The sequence below is a fragment of the Microcaecilia unicolor genome, chromosome 6, assembly GCF_901765095.1.
Source record: "Microcaecilia unicolor chromosome 6, aMicUni1.1, whole genome shotgun sequence".
In the NCBI taxonomy this organism is placed as follows: domain Eukaryota; kingdom Metazoa; phylum Chordata; class Amphibia; order Gymnophiona; family Siphonopidae; genus Microcaecilia; species Microcaecilia unicolor.
The window spans coordinates 142,005,483-142,026,325 of NC_044036.1; the positions used below are offsets into that span (position 1 = coordinate 142,005,483).

At 45.9% G+C, this 20,843-nt stretch overlaps 1 protein-coding gene across 2 annotated transcripts in view; it reads right to left on the reverse strand.

The window, feature by feature from the left end:
- Positions 1 to 1,893: 1,893 nt before the first annotated feature.
- IL17RC (interleukin 17 receptor C) overlaps positions 1,894 to 20,843 on the reverse strand; it is an 82,266-nt gene continuing 63,316 nt past the window's right edge. The window contains exons 12-19 of one of the 2 annotated variants that reach the window (XM_030206076.1): positions 19,314 to 19,364; positions 12,887 to 12,956; positions 11,887 to 12,008; positions 11,539 to 11,607; positions 8,934 to 8,991; positions 8,513 to 8,608; positions 5,782 to 5,820; positions 1,894 to 3,582 (exon numbers count right to left, since the gene is read on the reverse strand). In XM_030206076.1, coding sequence (XP_030061936.1) covers positions 2,948 to 3,582; positions 5,782 to 5,820; positions 8,513 to 8,608; positions 8,934 to 8,991; positions 11,539 to 11,607; positions 11,887 to 12,008; positions 12,887 to 12,956; positions 19,314 to 19,364 — 1,140 coding nt within the window. In that variant the 3' untranslated portion in view covers positions 1,894 to 2,947. The remainder of the gene's footprint in view (positions 3,583 to 5,781; positions 5,821 to 8,512; positions 8,609 to 8,933; positions 8,992 to 11,538; positions 11,608 to 11,886; positions 12,009 to 12,886; positions 12,957 to 19,313; positions 19,365 to 20,843) is intronic. The other variant, XM_030206077.1, reaches the window with a different exon arrangement.

Sequence of the window (20,843 nt, forward strand, 5' to 3'; positions counted from 1 at the left end):
CTTCTGAATCCCACAGAATGGTCTTAGGTAGTGTTCTGTATCTCAATACGAGATCATTTAACAGAGCTGCAGTAAAAATTGGCCTCGGAGAGTCTTTGCATGCACTAAGGCCATTTTAGCCACAGCAGCAGCAGAGAAAAAGGATACAGAGGAGAGATGCTGGACATGGAGAGAGGATAGGCAGAGACAGTGACACAGAGGAGAGACACTGGACAGGATGAATAGGGAAAAAAAAAAACAGTAACAAAAAGCAAAAGAGAGACACTAGGAAAATATTTTCTTCTTAATTTACCAGCTTTTGGTAATGTGCATCTCTCTCCCCCCCCCCCCCCCCCCTTCATCTCCACCACATAGGAAGTGATAGTGTTATAGGGGCCCTTCCTCAATTTTTCTGCCCGGGGTCCATTCAGTCCTAGCTACGCCACTTTGCGTGACCCGTGTCAGTCCATTTTTGCTGTGTTAGAAACACATTAGTGCCAAATGCAACTTAGTAAAAGGATCTCTAAGTAAGAGGTAATGCTGTCAGCAAAACAGAGGTCCAGCTAAGATTTCTCCCTCCATGAGCTTTTGAATTGTGGGCACAAGTTTTATTGGCAGGTCTTTTTTCATCCCATGCAGGATTTTAATTCATATTTATAAAATGGGGCATCAAAATATCTCATATGTGTTGATTCCTTTTATTGGATAAATACACTAAAAACAGGAAACAGATTCTCCTTCTGAAACTGATATCAACAAAAATAGTGGATACATTTTAAATGGCCCAACAGAGGATGTATCACAGTTTAACTGTGGCATCACAACCTCTACAGAATCTATTTCTCTATCCTCCTATTCAAATGCACGGACAACATTTTCAGGATTTAAAAATAATATTATTTGCTTCAGAGATAAATTCATGGTTTTTTTTCCAGATGTTGAAAGCATGTCCAACACTGCTTTTGTGTACAGACGTGCAAATATATTAACAAACCAGGTGAGAACTGGATTGCTTGCACTTGGTTCATGCAAGTAGCTTCAAAGTGACCAATTGATTTTGCTTTCTTTTCCATAGGAATTCCCTAGTATTTCTGGCTTCCCTATTTCTTCCAGTTTTCATCTTTCTGAGTGTTCTCTGTTTGCCGGAAAAGATTTTGCCTGGGGCAAAAATGTCCACTTAAAAAAAAAGGCAAACAGTGCCAATGATATATGTCTGTATTCACTGGATGCAGGGTAATAGAACTCACCAACTTCTAACTTGAATTAATTCAGTCCCTTAAGCCCCTTTTTATCTAGCCACACTAGCTTCCAGTGGGGTAATGCCGACAAAGCCAATTCACTTTGAATGGGCTCAGTCAGCATTGCCACACGGCTTGATAAAGGGGGGCCTTGATGTTCAATGTTTGTTATCAAGATTTCATAGCAGTGGCATAGCTATGTGGGGCCACGGGGGCCTGGGTCCCTGTAGATTTGGCCCTGGACCCCACTGCCGATGACCCTCTCAACCCCCCCTCCCGCCACCAACCCTCCCCCGCCGTCGCTGTCGCCTACCTTTGCTGGCAGGGGACCCCAACCCCCGCCAGCCGAGGTCCTCTTCTTCCGGTGTAAGGCTTCGTTCTGTTTCTGTGAGTCTGACGTGCAGGACATCAGACTCACAGAAACAGAACAAAGCCTTGCAGATCAGCCAGCCGAGGTCCTCCTCTTCTGGCGCAAGGCTTCATTCTGTTTCTGTGAGTCTGACGTCCTGCAAGTAGGCAACGGCGGCGGCGGGGGAGGGTTGGTGGTGGGAGGGGGGTCGAGAGGGTCGTCAGCGGGGGGGGTCAAAGTTGGTGGTGGTGGCGGTGGGGGGTCGGCAATGGCGGGTGGGGAGGTCGGTGGCGCCGGGGGGGGGGGGGGGCTAAAATGTGCCCCCTCACCTCGGGCTCTGGACCCCCCTCCCGCCAAAGTCTGGCTACGCCCCTGTTTTATAATTAGTGCAACTAGCTTACAAGTTTCAGACCTGAACTGATTCAACTCCTTTTGTCCTTGTGAAGCTGGAAATATACTTTTGACATTTATGTCTTTGCTTCACACATTTTTTTTACATTCCACAAATTAAATTGTCAATCTTCAGAACAAAATTAGAGCACCAGAGGGTGACAGGACGTCTAATTCTCTTCATCATGTTGTGACTTTGCTAAAGGAAAACATAAGTGCATTTGAACCATCAATTACAGAACTGCCCTGTTTCATGGTATAAATATTACATCTGTGTAAACATAGACATTTCTAAAAAAAAATAATGACAAGGGCAATAGAAAACAATCCTTCTACATGCATACCTACAAGATAATATACATTCACAAACAAACATACAGTACACGCACACACAAGGTTCAAGCTATCAGATGGACAGAAGACTTAAGTCCATCAAAACTAACCAAGTTCTGAGTAAACAAGACACAAATCCTTCACACTGGCAAAGTCCAGTTTGCTTAGTAACTTTGATGTAAGTCTTTAATGCCATCGTGGTGTACAGAGTAAAGATAATCTACCTGAAATCAGGTCCAGTTATTTACACTGAAACAGCCTCCTTCAAACTGGTAAGTGCAGGATAGTCCAGTTATTATGCCAGCTCATGCAACCTCTTCCCAGATGGTCATCTGAGCACTCTATCATGCTGTTGGTAACTGGTCAACTTAACAGTGTCTAAGTAATGTGGAGAACCTGTCAGCTTGAAGGTTACCACATGCTTTCTCCAATGACACTGGTAGCTCGATCACCTCAGTGTTGTCCTCTTCCTTGATAGATTGACGCCAGTGCAGTCAAAGGCTCTAAACATCATCAGAAGCTGATCTGAATCAAAACCCAGGCAGGAAATTACCAGCACCTACAGGAGCACACAAAAGACCAGACCTACTACTGAGGTACCGGAGCAGGTTATGAGGATCCAGCCCTCTTGCTTCTCCATCCAACTATGTTTAGGTTGTTACTCCTGCTCACCAATGAGAGGCTCTGAGCAACACCCATCCAAGGACTGGTTATGTTTGCATTTTCTGATGGATTCAGTCAGTGTGTGGCCGATCTGTCTGGAGTGCTTCTTAAGTAGATCCTTAGACTTCACCATTTTGCGGCCACCAGCCACTGCTACCAGAAATTGGTTAAGCTGTGAGGGCAATGAGAAAACTGGCACACTCTGGAAAATAGGTGGAATATCCTTCTCACAAAATAGTTCCTGAAAATATGCAATTACATAGTGCCTTGATGCCACCCGTTCCAGGACAGCTGGAATGACACAGTTCAATGAGACATCAAAGGTAGTGTGAGGCTCCTCTGGAAACAAGGACTGTGTCCCATCTCTTAACTGCAGCCATTCTGTGCATCTGTCCAGTGCTCTCTTGGAAAAGAGAAGGATTATTATGCCATTTTGCTCTAAGATTTCCAGTCGCTGACTGTGGAACCAGCCCATGGGGCCAATGGCACTGATCTTACTCCGGTACCACAGATCCACTGTCACTTTAAACTGAAGATTCTGAAGGGCAGAGGCAAAATTGCCGACAAGCCATTCAAAAGCAGCATGATCTGGGGAATACAAAATCAGGACCCGCCGGCCGCTAACAAAACCTGTAGTGAGAGAAGAGGAGCCCGTGAATACTTTCATCTCATAGGAGAAGCAAATTGTCTGTCAAACCTTACCCTGTTGCCCCCAACCCTTCTACCTTCCCCCTTTTTACTCCCCAGGCAGAAAAATTCAGACATCTTGTTCGTGGAGATGTGGGAGAAATTGGTCCAGGGTACTAAAACAACCATTTCTGTCCACATAAACAGAAAAGTTAACATTACTGGGCTGTTTGATGTCACGTAATCCATGGTGTTGGTTGGGTGTCATCATTCCCACAGATGGTTATGCCACATTATAAGAATTCCCAACATTTTTATACCAAAATATCATGACAAGTTTTCAGTTTCAAAACACAGCTACATGGGGTGACAGCAAGGTTCCACCATGCCTGAAATTGAAATCTGCTCCTTTTCCCCAATAAACTAGCCTGAGCAGCCCACAAGTTAGGGAGGTTTTGATTGGTTATAATTTTCTTTAGTAGTACCAGCTTGGGGCCAGTATCAATCCCCACCTTCTACTCCTGCTGCAAAGGGAAAAGGCAAGTAAGTTCCAAAAGGCTGTGACCTGGTAAAAAAAAACCCACCAATGGCTTGCGTCAAAGTGAACAGGCAGTCTTCTCGCTATTATCTCAGGAATCAAGAATCCCCACACCAAAGAGCTAGAATTCATAAGCTAAAGTTCTTGTAGAGAATCTTATTCTTAAAACTTAATCCAAGCAGATAAAGACCCCACGGCCCAGCCAACCAGCTCATTCATACCAATTAATCTGTTCTATAATCCCTTCCTCTCCCTCAAAGATCCTTTATGCTTGTCCCATGTTCTCCTGAATTCAGATACAGTTTTCATCTCCACCACATCCTCCAGGAGGCTGTTCCATGCATCCACTACCTTTCTGTAAAGAAATATTTCCTTATTTTACTCCTGTGTCTACTCTCTTTCACCCTCATCCTATGATCCCTCATTCCAGAGCCTCCTTTCCATTGAAAGAAGCCCATCTCCTGTGCATTATTGATATTTAAATGTCCTTATGATATCTTCCCTCTCCCACCTTTCCTCCAGAACTTAATATCATATCTGAAGCGTTATGAATCTGCATTTCTTTTTGAATGTTTTCTGTTTTGTTTCCTAAGCTGCAGTTCAAAAACATGTTGTGTAAAGAAGCCCGGGAAATGAAAAAATTGTATGTTTGACGCTTCCAGCCAATGTCTCAAGCTCTGTGTACAGCTAACCCCTCTGAAAAGTGCCCTTGTGTCCTCTTTCTACCTCCTTGTGCAAACAGGCCTTGTGGCACTGTCCAAGATCCAGATGTGACTGAAGGAAAGAATTCTGAACCCAGAAACAACACAGGCTCATAAGCTGCCATGTTTCGCCAATTCAAGCCAGCACACATCCTTGCTAAGCTACAGAGAATTTTTACAAAACTAGATGTAGACCTGCTACATAGGTGTAAAATATGCTTTTTGTAAATGCTTTCAGAATTTTAGTTCACACAGCCAAGTGTGTGAAGTAAAACAGAGACTCTAGCTCCAACCTCCAACAACTAACTGTATGGGCCCAATATTCAAATGACCAGAAGAGGCTTCTGGCCATTTAATTTGCCTATCTGGGGCTAACGGTGTTTTCAGTGCCACTTAACCAGAAAATGGTGCTAAAAGTGCCCGGGTAATGCCCAAGCCGAAACTGGCTATTTTGTGGGAGTTCCATGGGCAGAGTTGGCACTTAACTGGCTAAGATAACTCCGTAAATAGGACCATTTAAAAAATGGTCCTAACTTTATGTGGCTCTTCATAGCTGGTTAAGTGTTGAACATCGCACTTAGCCGGCTATGTTTTCGACAGTTCCATATACCTGGAAATTCAATGCTGCAGCCCGGACATGTTCAGATGAAGTCAATAATATGCATATACAGTGCGGGTGCTTAAATTGGCTCATGCCTACAAACCCCTGACCGAAGGGGCCAACTTTTCAAAATTATTGGGGGTGCTAAGCCCAGTGGAAATAATCCCTCTCTGGACACATGCAAGGAATTTTCTCAATATTGGGGGCGCTCAAGCCCCCACAGCACCCACGGAGCCGGCTCCTATGCCCTGACCTGCATTTGTGAACTTCTATACATGTACCTGTACGCCTGTGTACACACACATGCATAAGAATGTATGTGCCCAGAGCAGAGCAAGAGAAGAAGGATGTCCCTTCGTTACCTGGTGAGTTGTAGTCCTCCTTTAGAGATTTCAGCCATTCTGTTTGGTCAAAGAGAACAAAATCAAGTCATTAAATAACTGAATCTCAGGTTTCCTACCCTACAGGACAGCGTACAGCCAGTTACTGCACATGTAGCAGGACCTCTGGTCATTGATGTACCAGAGGTGTAGCCAGACACCCAATTTTGGACAGCCTGAGCCCAAAGTGGGTGGGATGACAACCCCTCTTCCTCCCCCCAAGCGATCGGGGCAGTCACTTAACTGCACTACCCCGACCCCCCCCCCCCCCCCCCCGGTACCTTTAAATCTTTTAGGTCTTTGCTTGCAGCGAGCAGAAACTCTTTCCCCTTGCTTGTACCGGCTCTGAATCTTCCCTCTGATGCAACTTCCTGGTCCCACAAACAGGAAGTTACATTAGAGGGAAGGCTCAGGATGGTGCAAGCAGGGGGAATGTATTGCTGCTCGCTGTTGGCGAAGAATCAAAGAATTTAAAAGTACCAGATGGGAGAGAGGAGGGGAGTTAAGAGACCTCCCTTCCCCCCCCCCCCCCCCCCCCCCATCTCTTGGAGGGAGTCTTCAGGCTGCTGTGTCACTTCTGGGTGGACCTGAATCCAAAGTGAATGGGTCTGTGCCCACTCAGGCCCACCCATAGCTGTACCACTGTGATGCACTGGTTGTAATGCCAAAGGGACATCCTGCTTGCTTGGTCACAAGAGGTCTCTGACTTGACTGTAAAGGGAAAATAAAGAGTTGGGAAGAAATGGAAGAAAGTGCTGCAGGTCGACTTGGAAACATCTAAAGGATTTCCTTCCAATATTACTGCATGCAAAGGTATTTTCAACTAGAAATGGGCTTTCATTTGCAACATCAAAGGAAAAGTCAGCAACCTATCCCATGTTGTTGCGTGCCATCCACTACTGAAAATGAGCAGAAAAAAAACACGACGTGTAATTTTGCCAATAATAGTGTGCAAACTTTCCCAATAATTCACACATGTGTGAACCATTACACATGTGCCCACTATCAGGAAAAAGTGCGCACTTTTAGGGCCGGATTCTATACGTGGGCACTGAAAAACAACCGTGCTAAATGCGATTTTATAAAGGAAGCACAGTCTGTATTCTTAACCATTGGATTCCGGATCATCCCCCCTCTGTATGGTATTGGAAGAATAAATTACATCAACTCATGATATGGGAGTCAGAGGGTGCCAACTTGTCTCCGAATAGGCAGCAGAGGTTTCTGGCAATCTGGGGGGCTTATTTGACTAGAGTTTTTCCTACAGCTCGGAGTCAAATTTTGAACAGATTTTCACTGGGCCGTTGAGGGCAGCTGAGTGGGGGGACCAGGCATCACAGGGATGGGTTAGGGGGTTGGGGATTAGGGGATAGAGAATATATTTCTTGAGGGCAGGTCGGACTCGAATGGCAAAGGTCAGGCCTACACGTGTGGAACCACTGTTCTTGAGCGGGGTAGTGGGAGGAGGGATTTGGGGAGCGGGTTGGGGGGATAGGAGGACATGGAGGTATAATGGTCTTTTGGAGGTAGTTGCATGTTGGGATGCTTAGGATCTGTTTCAAAGTCTGTGCAGGAGTATGTTGTTCATTCTTAAGCAGCTATCCAATCAAACTGTTTCCAGTTAACCGCACAGAATATAATACAAAGGGACGGAAGCTCTCTGTAGTAGGAGACTAAGGAAGGACTAAAGTTCCTTAAATAAGTTCACTGTAGCTGGGACTGGATGAGGGTCTGTGTTTAATGTTATGCATAGAATAAAGGTGCGGGGTGGGGATGCACTGTTTAAAAAATGAAAGTTGACGGAATGGTACAGCTCGCCCACACTTCAAACTTATTGTTATTTGAGTCTGTATGTAACTTTGCTGTGGACGTATCTTCTGTATTGACCTCAATAAAAATGGTTGAATATAAAGGAAGCACAGTCTGTATAGAATCGCACTTTGTGCCGATTCCTGCATCCTAACTTTGGGCGCCAGACTTACGCCTGCTGAAACCTGGTGTAAATGCGCTGACTCATTATTCTGTAACAATGCACTCCAATGTTTGGAATGTTCCTGACATGCCCATTCCCCTCCCATAGCCACGCCCCTTTCTGAGTCACAAGCTATGGGATTTGGGCACCGAGTGTTGTAGAATAGCAAGCAGCCTGATGCGCACACAAATCCTAATTGGTGCCAGTTAACATCAATAATTAGTTGTTAGTGGCTCGTTAGCCAATTAAGTTGCGCGTCCATCTTGGGATCACACCCTTTACAGAATCCAGGGGTTAATTACATTTTTCCACAAAATGATAATGAAGACAACCAAAACAAAAGAAACAATACTGCAAATAGGGCAGGCGTTAGGGAAGGAGGGAGGGGGAGGGAGGGAGGGATGTTTACTTATTTGGCATATAGATTGTAACCATGATATTTGATGGCTATATTCTATCTTTGTACAATTTGTTACTTTTATGAAAATGAATAAACATTATATTTAAAAAAAATAGTACTGCAAATGACAAGAAAAACAAAATGAAACAAAAATGTTTGTGCTGCCAATCCCTATTTACCACAGATCTAGGAGGAATTAGTCAAGTCAGATGATTAGCCACTGGACGCGTGATGCATAAAGAAGAGACTTTCAAAGGAAGGGGAAAAGACACCAGAACAAATCTGCACTTGCAGTGGGCTACAGAAGAGGAAAAGTCCAAAGAGAAGTGGGCGTGGTCTACCTTTCAGCTTTTCCCTCCATAGAAGCAACAGCAGCAAGACACAGAAGGCAATCAGGATACATATCGGCACAGCCAGGGTTGAACGCTTCCGCATATCTATCAGGAAACAAAGGCACAGTCCATCAGCTACTGCAACCAAGAGACTGGCATACATGAAAGAGGCTAAAAGGGAGATCAGGAAAGGTGTGGGAAAAAGGACAGAGGATGGGAAGTTAAGAAACAGGAGGCAGTTACTTCTGGGACAGAAGAAGCAGTGGAGAGATTCAAAGACTTGTGCCACTGACTGGCAAACAGAACTTAACATATACTGAAGCACTGATGACCAGAACTGAACTTCATTCTATGAACCATCCTCACCTTTCTGCCCCTGCTCTAGCCACAATTCTTAAAAATTAATAAAAGAAAGAAAAAAAATACTTACACTTGTCCAATGGGCAAAGAAGAACAGCAATAGATTTGTTTTCATGGGGACTCCAGACCTGGAGAAGTCAAGCAGATGTACAGAAAAGTGCAGAGTGAGAAGCTTCCGTGTGACCGTGTCTGGATGTACAGTATACGACACTTCCACAAAAACATGACGGAGTCAAAGAAAGTCAAAGTGCCTGCCTCAGGAGTCTTGTTGTAACACGTGGAGGGGCATAATCGAACAGGGCGCCCATGTTTTCCTGAGGGTGTCCCCGCAGGACGGCCCCGTGAAGGGGCGGGGAAACCGCTATTATCGAAACAAGATGGGCGTCCATCTTTCGTTTCGATAATTCGGTCGGGGACGCCCAAATCTCAACATTTAGGTTGACCTTAGAGATGGTCGACCTAAATGTTGAGATGGTCGTCCCCGGTTTTCGGCCATAATGGAAACCGAGGACACCCACCTCAAAAATGACCAAATCCAAGCCATTTGGTCGTGGGAGGAGCCAGCATTTGTAGTGCACTGGTCCCCCTCACATGCCAGGACACCAACAAGGCACCCTAGGGGGCACTGCAGTGGACTTCACAAATTGTTCCCAGGTGCATATCTCCCTTACCTTCGGTGCTGAGCCCCCAACCCCTCCCCCAAACCCACTCCCCACAACTGTACACCACTACCATAGCCCTAAGGGGTGAAAGGGGGCACCTAGATGTGGGTACAGTGGGTTTCGGGTGGGTTTTGAAGGGCTCACATTTACCAGCACAAGTGTAACAGGTGGGGGGGGGGGGAATGGGCCTGGGTCCACCTGCCTGAAGTGCACTGCACCCACTAAAACTGCTCCAGGGACCTGCATACTGCTGTCATGGAGCTGGGTATGACATTTGAGGCTGGCATAGAGGCTGGCAAAAACATTTAAAACAAATTTCTTTTAGGGTGGGAGGGGGTTGGTGACCACTGGGGGAGTAAGAGGAGGTCATCCCCGATTCCCTCCGGTGGTCATCTGGTCAGTTCAGGCACCTTTTTGAGGCTTGGTCATGAAAAAAAATGGACCAAGTAAAGTCGACCAAATGCTCGTCAGGGACGCCCTTCTTTTTTCCATTATCAGCCGAGGACGCCCATCTCTAAAGCACGCCCCAGTCCTGCCTTCGCTAAGCCTCCGACACACTTCCATGAACTTTGATCATCCCCGTGACGGACTGCAGTTGAGGGTGCCGAAAATCGCCTTTCGATTATGCCGATTTGGATGACCCTGAGAGAAGGACGCCCATCTCCCAATTTGTGTTGGAAGATGGGCGCCCTTCTCTTTCGAAAATGCGCCTGAAAATCACCCGACTATGGCCCAAGGGCTCACCGCTCCTTGAACCGTGACACATACACATGGTACTTACACGCTCACATTTATTTAACCATGTACATTCAGTCTACAACCAAAGAGAAAACCAACATTTCCACAGAGGCACAGCGAAACACAGTGGTGTACCAAGGGGGGGGGGCAGTCCGCCCCGGGTGCACGCCGCTGGGGGGGGGTGCCACGCATCTGTCGGCAACGCTCGTTCCTTGCTCCCTCTGCCCCAGAACGGGTTACTTCCTGTTCCGGGGCAGAGGGAGCAGGGAACGAGCGAAGTCGACAGGTGCGCGGCACCCCCCCCCCCCCAGCAGGTAAACTTGCACCCGGGTGGGGGGGTCGTTTCGCCGGGGGGAGATGTCCGTCATTTCGCCGCTGGGGGGGGGGTGCCCTGCTCCCTCTGCCCCGGAACAGGAAGTAACCCGTTCCGGGGCAGAGGGAGCAGGGAACGAGCGTTGCCAACAGACGCGTGGCACCCCCCCAGCAGGTAAAGATGCACCCGGGGGGGGGGGGGTGTCCGTCACTTTGCCGGGGGGGGGGTCGCGCTGTACCCAGGGTCGAGCTGCACCCAGGGGGGGGGGGCGCATCTGCGATCCGCCCCAGGTGTCAGCCACCCTAGGAACGCCACTGGCGAAACAACACAGAAGGGTGGAAGCGACCAAGCCACAGGATGAAACAAGGTGGCAAACAAACTTTTATTCACAATTGCGTACGTATGTAGTGCTAACCGGAGCTGGATTCAGATGCAAAGCCCAAACTAACCAAGACCCAACACAGGCTGTGATTCGGCTTTCAAGCCTTCCTCAGGGGTCTTGCTGTATGGACCATGAACTTAAAAACAAAACTTAAACAAAAGATGCAAACAATTGTATCTTACAATTTGAAGCACAGAGCGCCCAAGATCTGGAACAATGTGTTTCAGCAAAAGTGGGAGAAAACACGTTGTTTCAACACCTGTAAGGTGCAACTGTTTGCATCTTTTGTTTAAGTTTGTTTTTTTAGTTCATGGTCCATACAACAAGACTCCTGAGGAAGGCTTAAAAGCCGAAACACAGCCTGTGTTGGGTCTTGGTTAGTTTGGGACTTTGCATCTGGATTCAGCTCTGGTTAGCACTACGTACGTACGCAATTGTGAATAAAAGTTCATTTGGCACCTTGGTCCATCCTGTGGCTTGGTCACTTCCACCTCTCTGCGTTGTTTTACCATGAAAATTCATAGATAATTTCCATGTAAAATCTAAGAGGGAGACTGTAATTAATTCCTACAGTACTTACTGTTTTACACTTATCAGAGAGTGAGTCCTGCAAAAGCTGTCTCTCCAGAAATGCAGCCTTGCGAAGATTCTGGAAAAAAGGAACATGCAAACAAAATTTTGCAGACATATTGAGATTACTCTGCATGCAGTTCAGTGAAGAAACTAGCTCATTACAACACAAGACATGAGATGAGAGGGACAGGAATGCGGAAGGAAGAACTGCGGCCATCTTGCACTGATCAAGTTTTATATTGAAAATACTTGATAGTCATTGCTTTCTCCATCGATTTATCTACTGGCTAATCAGAGATAGGTGACTTTTGAGAAAAGAGGAACATTTATAATTTCATTAGGAAGAGAGGCTTACCGTCTTCGAGTTGAGTAGAGAAACACAGGAGCCACTTTCCAGAATGCAGATTGAAAAATTGGATACAGAACTGTTATTAACCATTACAAGGACATTATTCCTTCCCCAGCCATCTCTGGAACCTGAGAAGAAACGTGAAACACAGAGTCCAGCACTCTGGAAGACCTTTAACCCAGTCTTGTGACCACCCTGTTAGTACAATTTTCAAGAATGAATATGCATGGAATTAATTTGCATTTACTTTGATCATATGCAAATATTTCATGAATATTCATTGTGGATATCCTTAAAATCATAGATCCTAAATCTGATCATTAGATGTCACCACTGTGAGGGAAACTGAATAGTTCCTCCTCAGTATCTCCAGCTGAAGAGCTGAGCTGGGAATCAGACCCAGGTCCCTCCACATGACATAGCCAATGGGCCAGCCCTCAACTGCATATTTTAACTTTGAAACCCCACTTGATACAGTATAAGAGCTTTACTTCTTTTGGACCTGTGTTTTGATTATATATAATTATTATTTACCAAATAAAAATGTGATCTCAAACACATCAGGGGAAAAGGAAGGTCAACAGTCAAATTATATTTAAACAGAAATGGGCCCAATATTCTAAATTGACAGTTAAATGGCACTGCGCTACCTATCTGGGGATATTCAGTGGCACTTACCCAGAAAGTGCCACTGAATCCCCTCTGACCGGTTTACTTGAAATTGGTTAACTTGTGGGTGGTCTAGGGGTGGAGTTGGCAAGTATTTGGTTAACAGCCTCTGGCAAAACGGGGGGGGGGGGGGGGGGGTTCAAGCCTGTGAACTGTATTAATTTTTTCATGCAATGCATTTCTCTTGTTTGGCCAGCAGGTGGTGTTTGTTTTCTGTTTTAAAGCTGTTGCAGAAAAGACTGTTTTCTTTTTCAGTTTAAGCTCTGAGTGAAGGCAACCTGCAGTGCCATTGGACAGATACTTTTAAAGCTAACCTTGGTAGAATAAAAATACTTACCCTCAAGTTTAGTTTCATGTGCATTTTCATGTGGGCACTGTGTGAGCCAGACCTTCCCTTCTCTCCATACCTGAAAGGCACAAAGCAGGAAAATCATTATTCACTCAGTAAATGCAACATGCTAAGCAAACATATAAATCTTATTCAATTTTAAAAAGGAGCAGCAAAGGATAACAAGTCAGACAAATTGCTGAATACTGCAGTGAGAAAACTGATTAGCAGAGAAAGACAGTCAAACCCAGGACAGATACAGAGCACAGTGGTAAGGACAGGGTGGGGGGAGGAGCAGTAAATAGAAGACATGGGGGAGGGCGAATAAGGACGGATGGGGACTAGCAGGTAGAAGACATGGGGTGGGGGTATAAGGATGGGTGATGAAGAATAGCAGATAGAAGTCATGGGGGAGGGAGGATAAAAATGGGTGGGAAGTAGCAGATAGAAGACATGGGGGAGTTGAGTGTTTTCTCAGTCATATGGAACTTTAGAGGGTGAAAGAGGGGAGAATGCAAGCCAGTGGCCAGAGTTGTCATATACTTCATCAGGCTTCCAAGAAGGTTGGGAGTAATCAGCATGCCACAGTCATGGTTTTAACTCTAAGTAACATCGATAAGCATGGGGCAGCTGGATATTTCAAACAACCACCCCACTAATTCCAGGAAACAGTTTGGACTATTGCAAGGGTTGGCGCTAAGACATCAGAGGGAATGTTGAACTGGAATGGATTAAGAGTACCCTAGGTGGTACCCCTACTTCTATTACCCTTTACTGAATCCCATATGAGCCCCTCTCTAGGCTTGGGCATCGGGGTAGCAGCATCTGCCCTCTCCTTAGTCTATCACTCGTGTCATATTGTATGGAAACATATGACCTAGAAAGGAAAAGTGACAAGGTTTGGAACAGCTTCCTAGTAGAAGTCAATACTGGAATGGACTTTAAATGCTTTGGACAGTGGTAGGAACAGGACTGAGAACAGGCAGGCCCAGGTTGGCATTTGGAGAAGCTTCAGTGCTTAAGCGTGTGTGGTCTTAATCACTGTCTGCAGAACAGTGGCGTAGCCAGACCTGACATTTTGGCTGGGCCCAGAGTTAATATGGGTGGGCATTATATATATATATATATATACAGTGGCGTACCAAGGGGGGGGCGGTGGGGGCGGTCCGCCCCGGGTGTCAGTGGGTGGGGGGGGGGTGATCCGCTTCGCTCCCGCTGCTCCCACTTTACCTTAAAAAATTTTTTTTGAAGCGTCGTTGCAGGCAGCGCCTTGCATCTGCCCTGCTTGTTGTAAAAAGTAAATCTCTTTGCTTCGTCGTCGTCGGGCCTCACTATGTCCCGCCCTCCTCTGAGGTAATTTCCATGAGGGCGGGACATAGTGAGGCCCGACGACGATGAAGCGAAGAGATTTACTTCTTTTACAAGCAGGGCAGACGCGAGGCGCTGCCTGCAACGACGCTTCAAAAATTTTTTTTAAAAAGTAGGGTGGGAGCAGGAGAGTCGGGTCGGGGTGGGGTCCTCAGATGGGAGAGGGGTATTGTGGGGGTTCTCACATGCTGGGAGAGGAGGGGGTTTTCATATGGGAGAAGGGGACTGAGTGGGGAGGGGGTTCTCAGATGGGGTGGGGAGGGGGTTTTCATATGGGAGAAGGGGACTGGAGTGGGGAGGGGGCTCTCAGATGGGAGAGGGTGTTCTGGGGGTTCTCACATGGGGGAAGGGGGTTCTCAGATGGGAGAGGGGTGTTCTCACATGGGGAGGGGAGGGGGTTTTTATATGGGAGAAAGGGACTGGGGTGGGAAGGGGGTTCTCATGGGAGAGGGGTGTTCTGGGGGTTCTCACATGGGGGGAAGGGGTTTTTATATGGGAAAAGGGGACTGGGGTGGGGAGGGGGGTTCTCAGATGGGAGAGGGGTGTTCTCACATGGGGAGGGGAGGAGGTTTTTATATGGGAGAAGGGGACTGGGGTGGGGAGGGGGTTCTCAGATGGGAGAGGGGTGTTGTGGGGGTTCTCACATGGGGGGAAGGGGTTTTTATATGGGAAAAGGGGACTGGGGTGGGGAGGGGGTTCTCAGATGGGAGAGGGGTGTTCTCACATGGGGAGGGGGTTTTTATATGGAGAAGGGGACTGGGGTGGGGAGGGGGTTCTCAGATAGGAGAGGGGTGTTGTGGGGGTTCTCACATGGGGGGAAGGGGTTTTTATATGGGAAAAGGGGACTGGGGTGGGGAGGGGGTTCTCAGATGGGAGAGGGGTGTTCTCACATGGGGAGGGGGTTTTTATATGGGAGAAGGGGACTGGGGTGGGGAGGGGGTTCTCAGATAGGAGAGGGGTGTTGTGGGGGTTCTTAGATGGGGAGGGGGTTTTCAGATGGGAGAAGGGACTGGGGTGGGGAGGGGGGGTTCTCAGATGGGAGAGGAGAGGGGTGTTCTGGGGATTCTCAGATGGGAGAAGGACTGGGGTGGGGAGGGGGTTCTCAGATGGGAGGAGGGGGCTCTCAAATGGGAGAAGGGGGCTGGAACTGGGGTCTGAGAAGGGGTCATGACGGAAAATGGGGCATGCCTGGATCAGGGGGGAGAATGGGTCGGGCTGAAAAGGGGGGCAAGGCATGTAGATGAAGGGGGCTGAAACTGGGGGCTGAAGGAGGGTAGGTGGGATAAGGGGGCTAGTACTGGGACTGGGGGCTGAAAGGCGGCAGGGGCTGAAATTGTGGGGACTGGGGGCTGAAAAGGAGACAGGGAGAAGTGGCTGGGGCTGAAGCTCAGGACTGGTGACAGAAAAGGGCTGGGGTTGAAACTAAAAAGGGGACAGGGAGAAGTGGCTGGGGGCTAAAGCTCGGGACTGGTGGGAGAAAAGGACTGGGGCTGAAACTGGGGACTGGTGGGATAGTGGGGCTGGAACTGGGGGCTAAAAAAAGGGGAAGAGAGAGGGGACAGATCCTGGATGGAAGGGGGAGGAGAGGGAGGGCAGACCCTGGATGGATGGGAGAGGGAGGGCAAATGATGGACTGAAGGGGCAGAGAGAAAGGGCAGACAGTGGATGGAAGGGATAGAAAGGGCAGACAGTGAATGGAAGGGGGAGAGAGAGAGGGCAGACAGGGGTAGATGGTGGATGGAAGGGGCAGAGATAGAGGGCAGATGTAGATGGAAGGGGCAGGGAGAGAGGGCAGACATTGGATGGAGGCGACAGCAGAGAGGGCAGACACTGGATGGCAGAGAGAGAACAAAGACAGATGCTGGATGGAAGGAAGACAGTGAAAAGAAGATGAGGAAAGCAGAAACCAGAGACGACAAACTGTAAATAAAATATATATTTTATTTGCTTTAGGATAAAGTAGTATTGTAGCTGTGTTAATGTTTGTAATAGAACATGTAAACAAGGTAATCTTTTTATTGGACTAATTTTAATACATTTTGGCTAACTTTCGTAGAACAAAACCCCCTTCCTCAGGTCCGGATAGGATATTGTAACAGCACTATACTGTATTGACCTGAGGAAGGATGTTTTGGCCTCTGAAAGCTAAATGTATTAGTCCAATAAAATGGTATTATTTTATTTTCTATATTTGTTTTATTTCTATTTGTTAATTTGTAAAGTGGTAATTGGTACTTGTTAGTTTTTTCAAATTTACATCTGCTGTCTTTATGTTTTGCACAGTACTAGGGGACATTTTCTGTTTCTGTGGTGTTGCATTGTATGCAGAGCCTGGCATCTTGGGGGTTCAGTTTAATTTTTGCCTAAATAGAAAGGTTATTGCTTATTCTATAGTGGATTAGGGTGTATCTGTGTTTGTGAAAAAGACATGGCTTTCGGTTGGCATTGACTGTGCAAGATGGACGATCTGTGTTATTCTGCCTGGTTTCGTTTTACAGTAGGTGAATTGATGTTCTAGTGCTCACTGTAGTGTTTAAGATGCTTTCCTTTTCCTTGTGTGACTTGTAGAAATTAGTGCTTATGGTATGCTAGAATTGCTCTATAGGTCCTGAGTGTTTTGTATTCTCGGCATGCCTAGTACTAGATTTTGGAGGGGGGGTGTTAAAAAATGACCGGCCCCGGGTGTCAACTACCCTAGGTACGCCACTGTATATATATATATATATATATACACACACACACACACAGTTCTAGCAAGGTATAATCAATTCAATTAGTTGCACATAAAACTCAACAAACTAACAAGCAACCGTAAATCACATCAAAACACTTGAATCTTTATTAAATGTTTAACATATCATTAATAAACTAAAAATAAATCAACTTATCACTTGCACTCAGTCTCATTCACACCTCAATACATTATATAAAATCACAGCATATAGCAGGGTGGACATATTTCAAATACGTCAGCCACTATTTTAAAAACGCAGCAATCCCAAGCTTCTCATCTATAAACAGATTAGAGTTCGCCACGTCCCCAATAAGTGGAAAAGGAGTCAAATTATCATAACTTGGAGATGGCACTGCGCACTTCAAGATAGTCCAACACGCCAAGATGAAAAAGTTCCAAAGATATCCACAACCATAGAATCTGGAGCGTAGCTTGATAACAGTCACATAGATGGCTGCAATGTCAATAGTGATGCCAAACCACTTTGGACAATCTTCTTTAACTGTGTCTCCCACACTGCTATGCAACCCAACAACATCCAAAACTCATTTTACTAACTGGACTGAAGTCGTGACTGCAGAAGCAGAGTAAAGCCGGCTCAGCCTTCCCCTTCTCTCTCAGTGGCGTCCTGCCCTTGCGTAAACAGGAAATGAGGGCGGGACCAGAGCTGAGAGAGAAGGGGAAGGCTGAGCCGGCTTTACTCTGCTTCTGCAGTCACGACTTCAGTCCGGTTAGTAAAATGAGTTTTGGATGTTGTTGGGTTGGGGCTAGTTAGGGTGGGCGGGCCTGGAGCAAATGTGGCTGGGCCTGGGCCCATCCAGGCCTGCCGAAGTGTTGTGGTTTGATGTGTTTTTGTAGTTTCCCGTGGTGCACTTCTCTTGTTTTTTTTGTATTGTTTTGTCAACCTCTTCGTTCTAGTCTGTTTTGAGAAGGAGTGTTCCTTTCTATCTTTAGTATGTGTCTCTTCATGATCTGGATATGACGAAGGTGGTTTATAAATCGAATTGGCTCTCTGCAAGCTTGAGTCAAGCGGTGCCAGAACTTCGGGTTGGTCTCATGGTTTCAAGCCTCGTGAGACTTGAAACCGTAAGGGCAACCTGAACTTCTGACACCTTGCGGCTCCTGCTTACAGAGAGCTGAGTCGTGGTTGGGATGCAGGAATCTCGCTGTAAAGCACCACAAGAATTGCCAAGCTTCTGAGGGCCAGAAAAAACTGTTTGGTGGCTCAGATTCTGGACCTTGTGCCATAAGTTGGACAAGCTTGATCTAACCACAAAGCTCAACATGGTTTACAAAAAAAGATGGTTGAAAAAAGCCATAGAATAATTTGTTCAATTCAGCAATTACAGTAGTTAAAAAAATAAAAAACTTATTGTAAGTATTTCATGAATAGCTAAATTTTCAAAGCTTTTCTAAATCTCAAATAATCTAATTCTCATCTCAAGTTACATGCATAGAATTCCATAAATTTGGGATCACTGCACCTAAAAACCTCTTATGCATAAGATGACTTCTGAAAATAGCAGCTGGTAGTAATTTATATTTGTTCAAATCCAATCAGTACACACTACTACTACTACTACTCAACATTTCTAAAGCGCTACCAGACTTACGCAGCGCTGTACAGTCAAACACGAAGAGAGACAGTCCCTGTTCAAAAGAGCTTACAATCTAAAGGACATAACAACAGAGACAATTGGTAGTGGTACTGAATAGAGGAGTAATGGTTAGGTTAAGTGCCAAAAGCAGAGTCGAAAAGATGGGCTTTGAGCAAGGATTTAAAGATGGGTAGGGATGCGGCCAGACTATCAGTTCAGGAAGTCTATTCCAGGCAAAGGGTGAAGCGAGGCAGAAAGGACGGAGTCTGGAGTTAGCGGAGGTGAAGAAGGGAGCAGAAAGGAGGGATTTGTCCAGTGAGCGGAGGTTCCGGGTAGGAATGTAGGGGGAGATGAGGGTGGAGAGGTAAGGAGGGGCAGCAGAGTGAGAGCATTTGTAGGTTAGTAGGAGAATGCAAATGCGCTAGCTGGGTAACGCTTCAACACTCATTCCCGTTCATAACACACCCCTTCCCAAAAAAAATTTAAAAAATACATAGCAGACGATTAGCATGCTCTTCCAGGAAAATTACCAGAAAATGTTTTAATGCATTTTGTGGTAAGCCATTCCTTGCATGCTAAGCCTACATTAGTAAAAGGACCCCTTTGATGGTGAGACCTTCAGGGATAGTAAAATACCTAATGAATCTAAATTGTCTTGAGCTACAACTTAAAAAAGCATGAGCTGAATCCAAAATCCCTTCCCCTTCCCTTTCGTGAAGCCATCGAGGCAGATTACCTGAACACAGAGGGCTGGATGCTGTATCAGTGGCTCAAGCTCTTGAGGCACCTGTAGAGAATTAAAAACAAAGTTAAATGTAAAAGCAGCAGCTCCTGGAAGGCTAATTTTATTGGCTAGCATACGCTTATTATATTAAAAAAAAAAAAAAAAAGAACAAATGGTGGATTTCACCTCTTGCACCAATCACAAAGGTGAAAGAAAAAAAATAATGTATATTTATTGATAAAAGCATCCACCAGAAATTCTTAAGATAACCAACACATTTCTTGAGGTATCATGTAAATAAATGGAACACTGAGCATCCAGATTTATTTATGTATTGTGCTTTATATATTGCATATGACCTAGTTATAATCTGTATATTTTCCCTTACTGTTACAGATAGAAATCATTCTCATACATATTCATTGTGGAAATCTTAAAAACTCGACTGGGTTGTGGCCCTCGAGGACCGGGGCTGTCCACCCCTGATCTAGGCTACAATAACGCAATAGCACATGTTAATAACTCTAGCTGTATATAGGGTTGGTTCCTGTACAGGATCAGACCAAAGGTCCATCAAGCCCATTATCCTGGTCACAAGTACCTGGCAGAATCCCAAAGAATGCCAAGATTCCGGAATCCCAAAGAGTAGCAAGATTCCGGAATCCCAAAGAGTAGCAAGATTCCAGAACCCAAAGAGTAGCAAGATTCCATGCTACTTAACTGCAGGGGGTAAGCAGTGGCTTTCCTCAGCTGTGTTCGTTAGGTAAGAAAGAGGTTGGAGGTGAAGGTCGGAACAGGTTTTTTTTTTGTCATGGAGGTAGGCGGGGAATCAAGGTCTAGGTGCTCTTGTTTTTTTGTTTTTTTTTTTGTATGCAAGTTGTGGTAAGGGATTACGACCCCTGCTTCAACGGTGGTAACTTTTTTTGTAAGTGCATGACCTTGAGAAGGTTGATGCACTTTTGTGCATAGGGGAACATGTACTATTTCCATTGCCCACCCCTGCTCTAGATGGTAGTTTCTCTATTCCTGCAGAGCCCTCTGCGTATAGGAGAAGTGCTCACCTATTGCTATGTTGGCCAACACTATCAAAATGAAACCAGCTCAGTACAACCTCACACTTTATATGCATGATGGACAAGACAGCAAGAGGTAAGCCAGATGCAAAGAGGAGGCCTTGACCTCTTGGGAGGTGGACAACGCTGGGCTGACTTGTTACTACCAGTCTGAGGACTGGGGTCACACAAGTTTATTTGGCTACTATCATGGGGTCACAGCCACAAAAAGATTGAGAAGCACTGCCACAGAGGAGGATATGGGGGGGAGTCAATTTTTAATATTAGGAATTTTAATTTCATTTTTGCAATTAAAAAGCAAAAACAAATTCTGGAGGGTTTTTTCTTTATCATTTTGTTTTCTAACAAACCCACATGAGGTTTTTGTTTGTTTGTTTTTTGCATTTTTCAGTAGAAAGAATATTGTAGGCTCTGGTATTGGAATCCAAGGGGAAAGCTTCAGGAGTAATATCCAAAACTACTTCTTCAC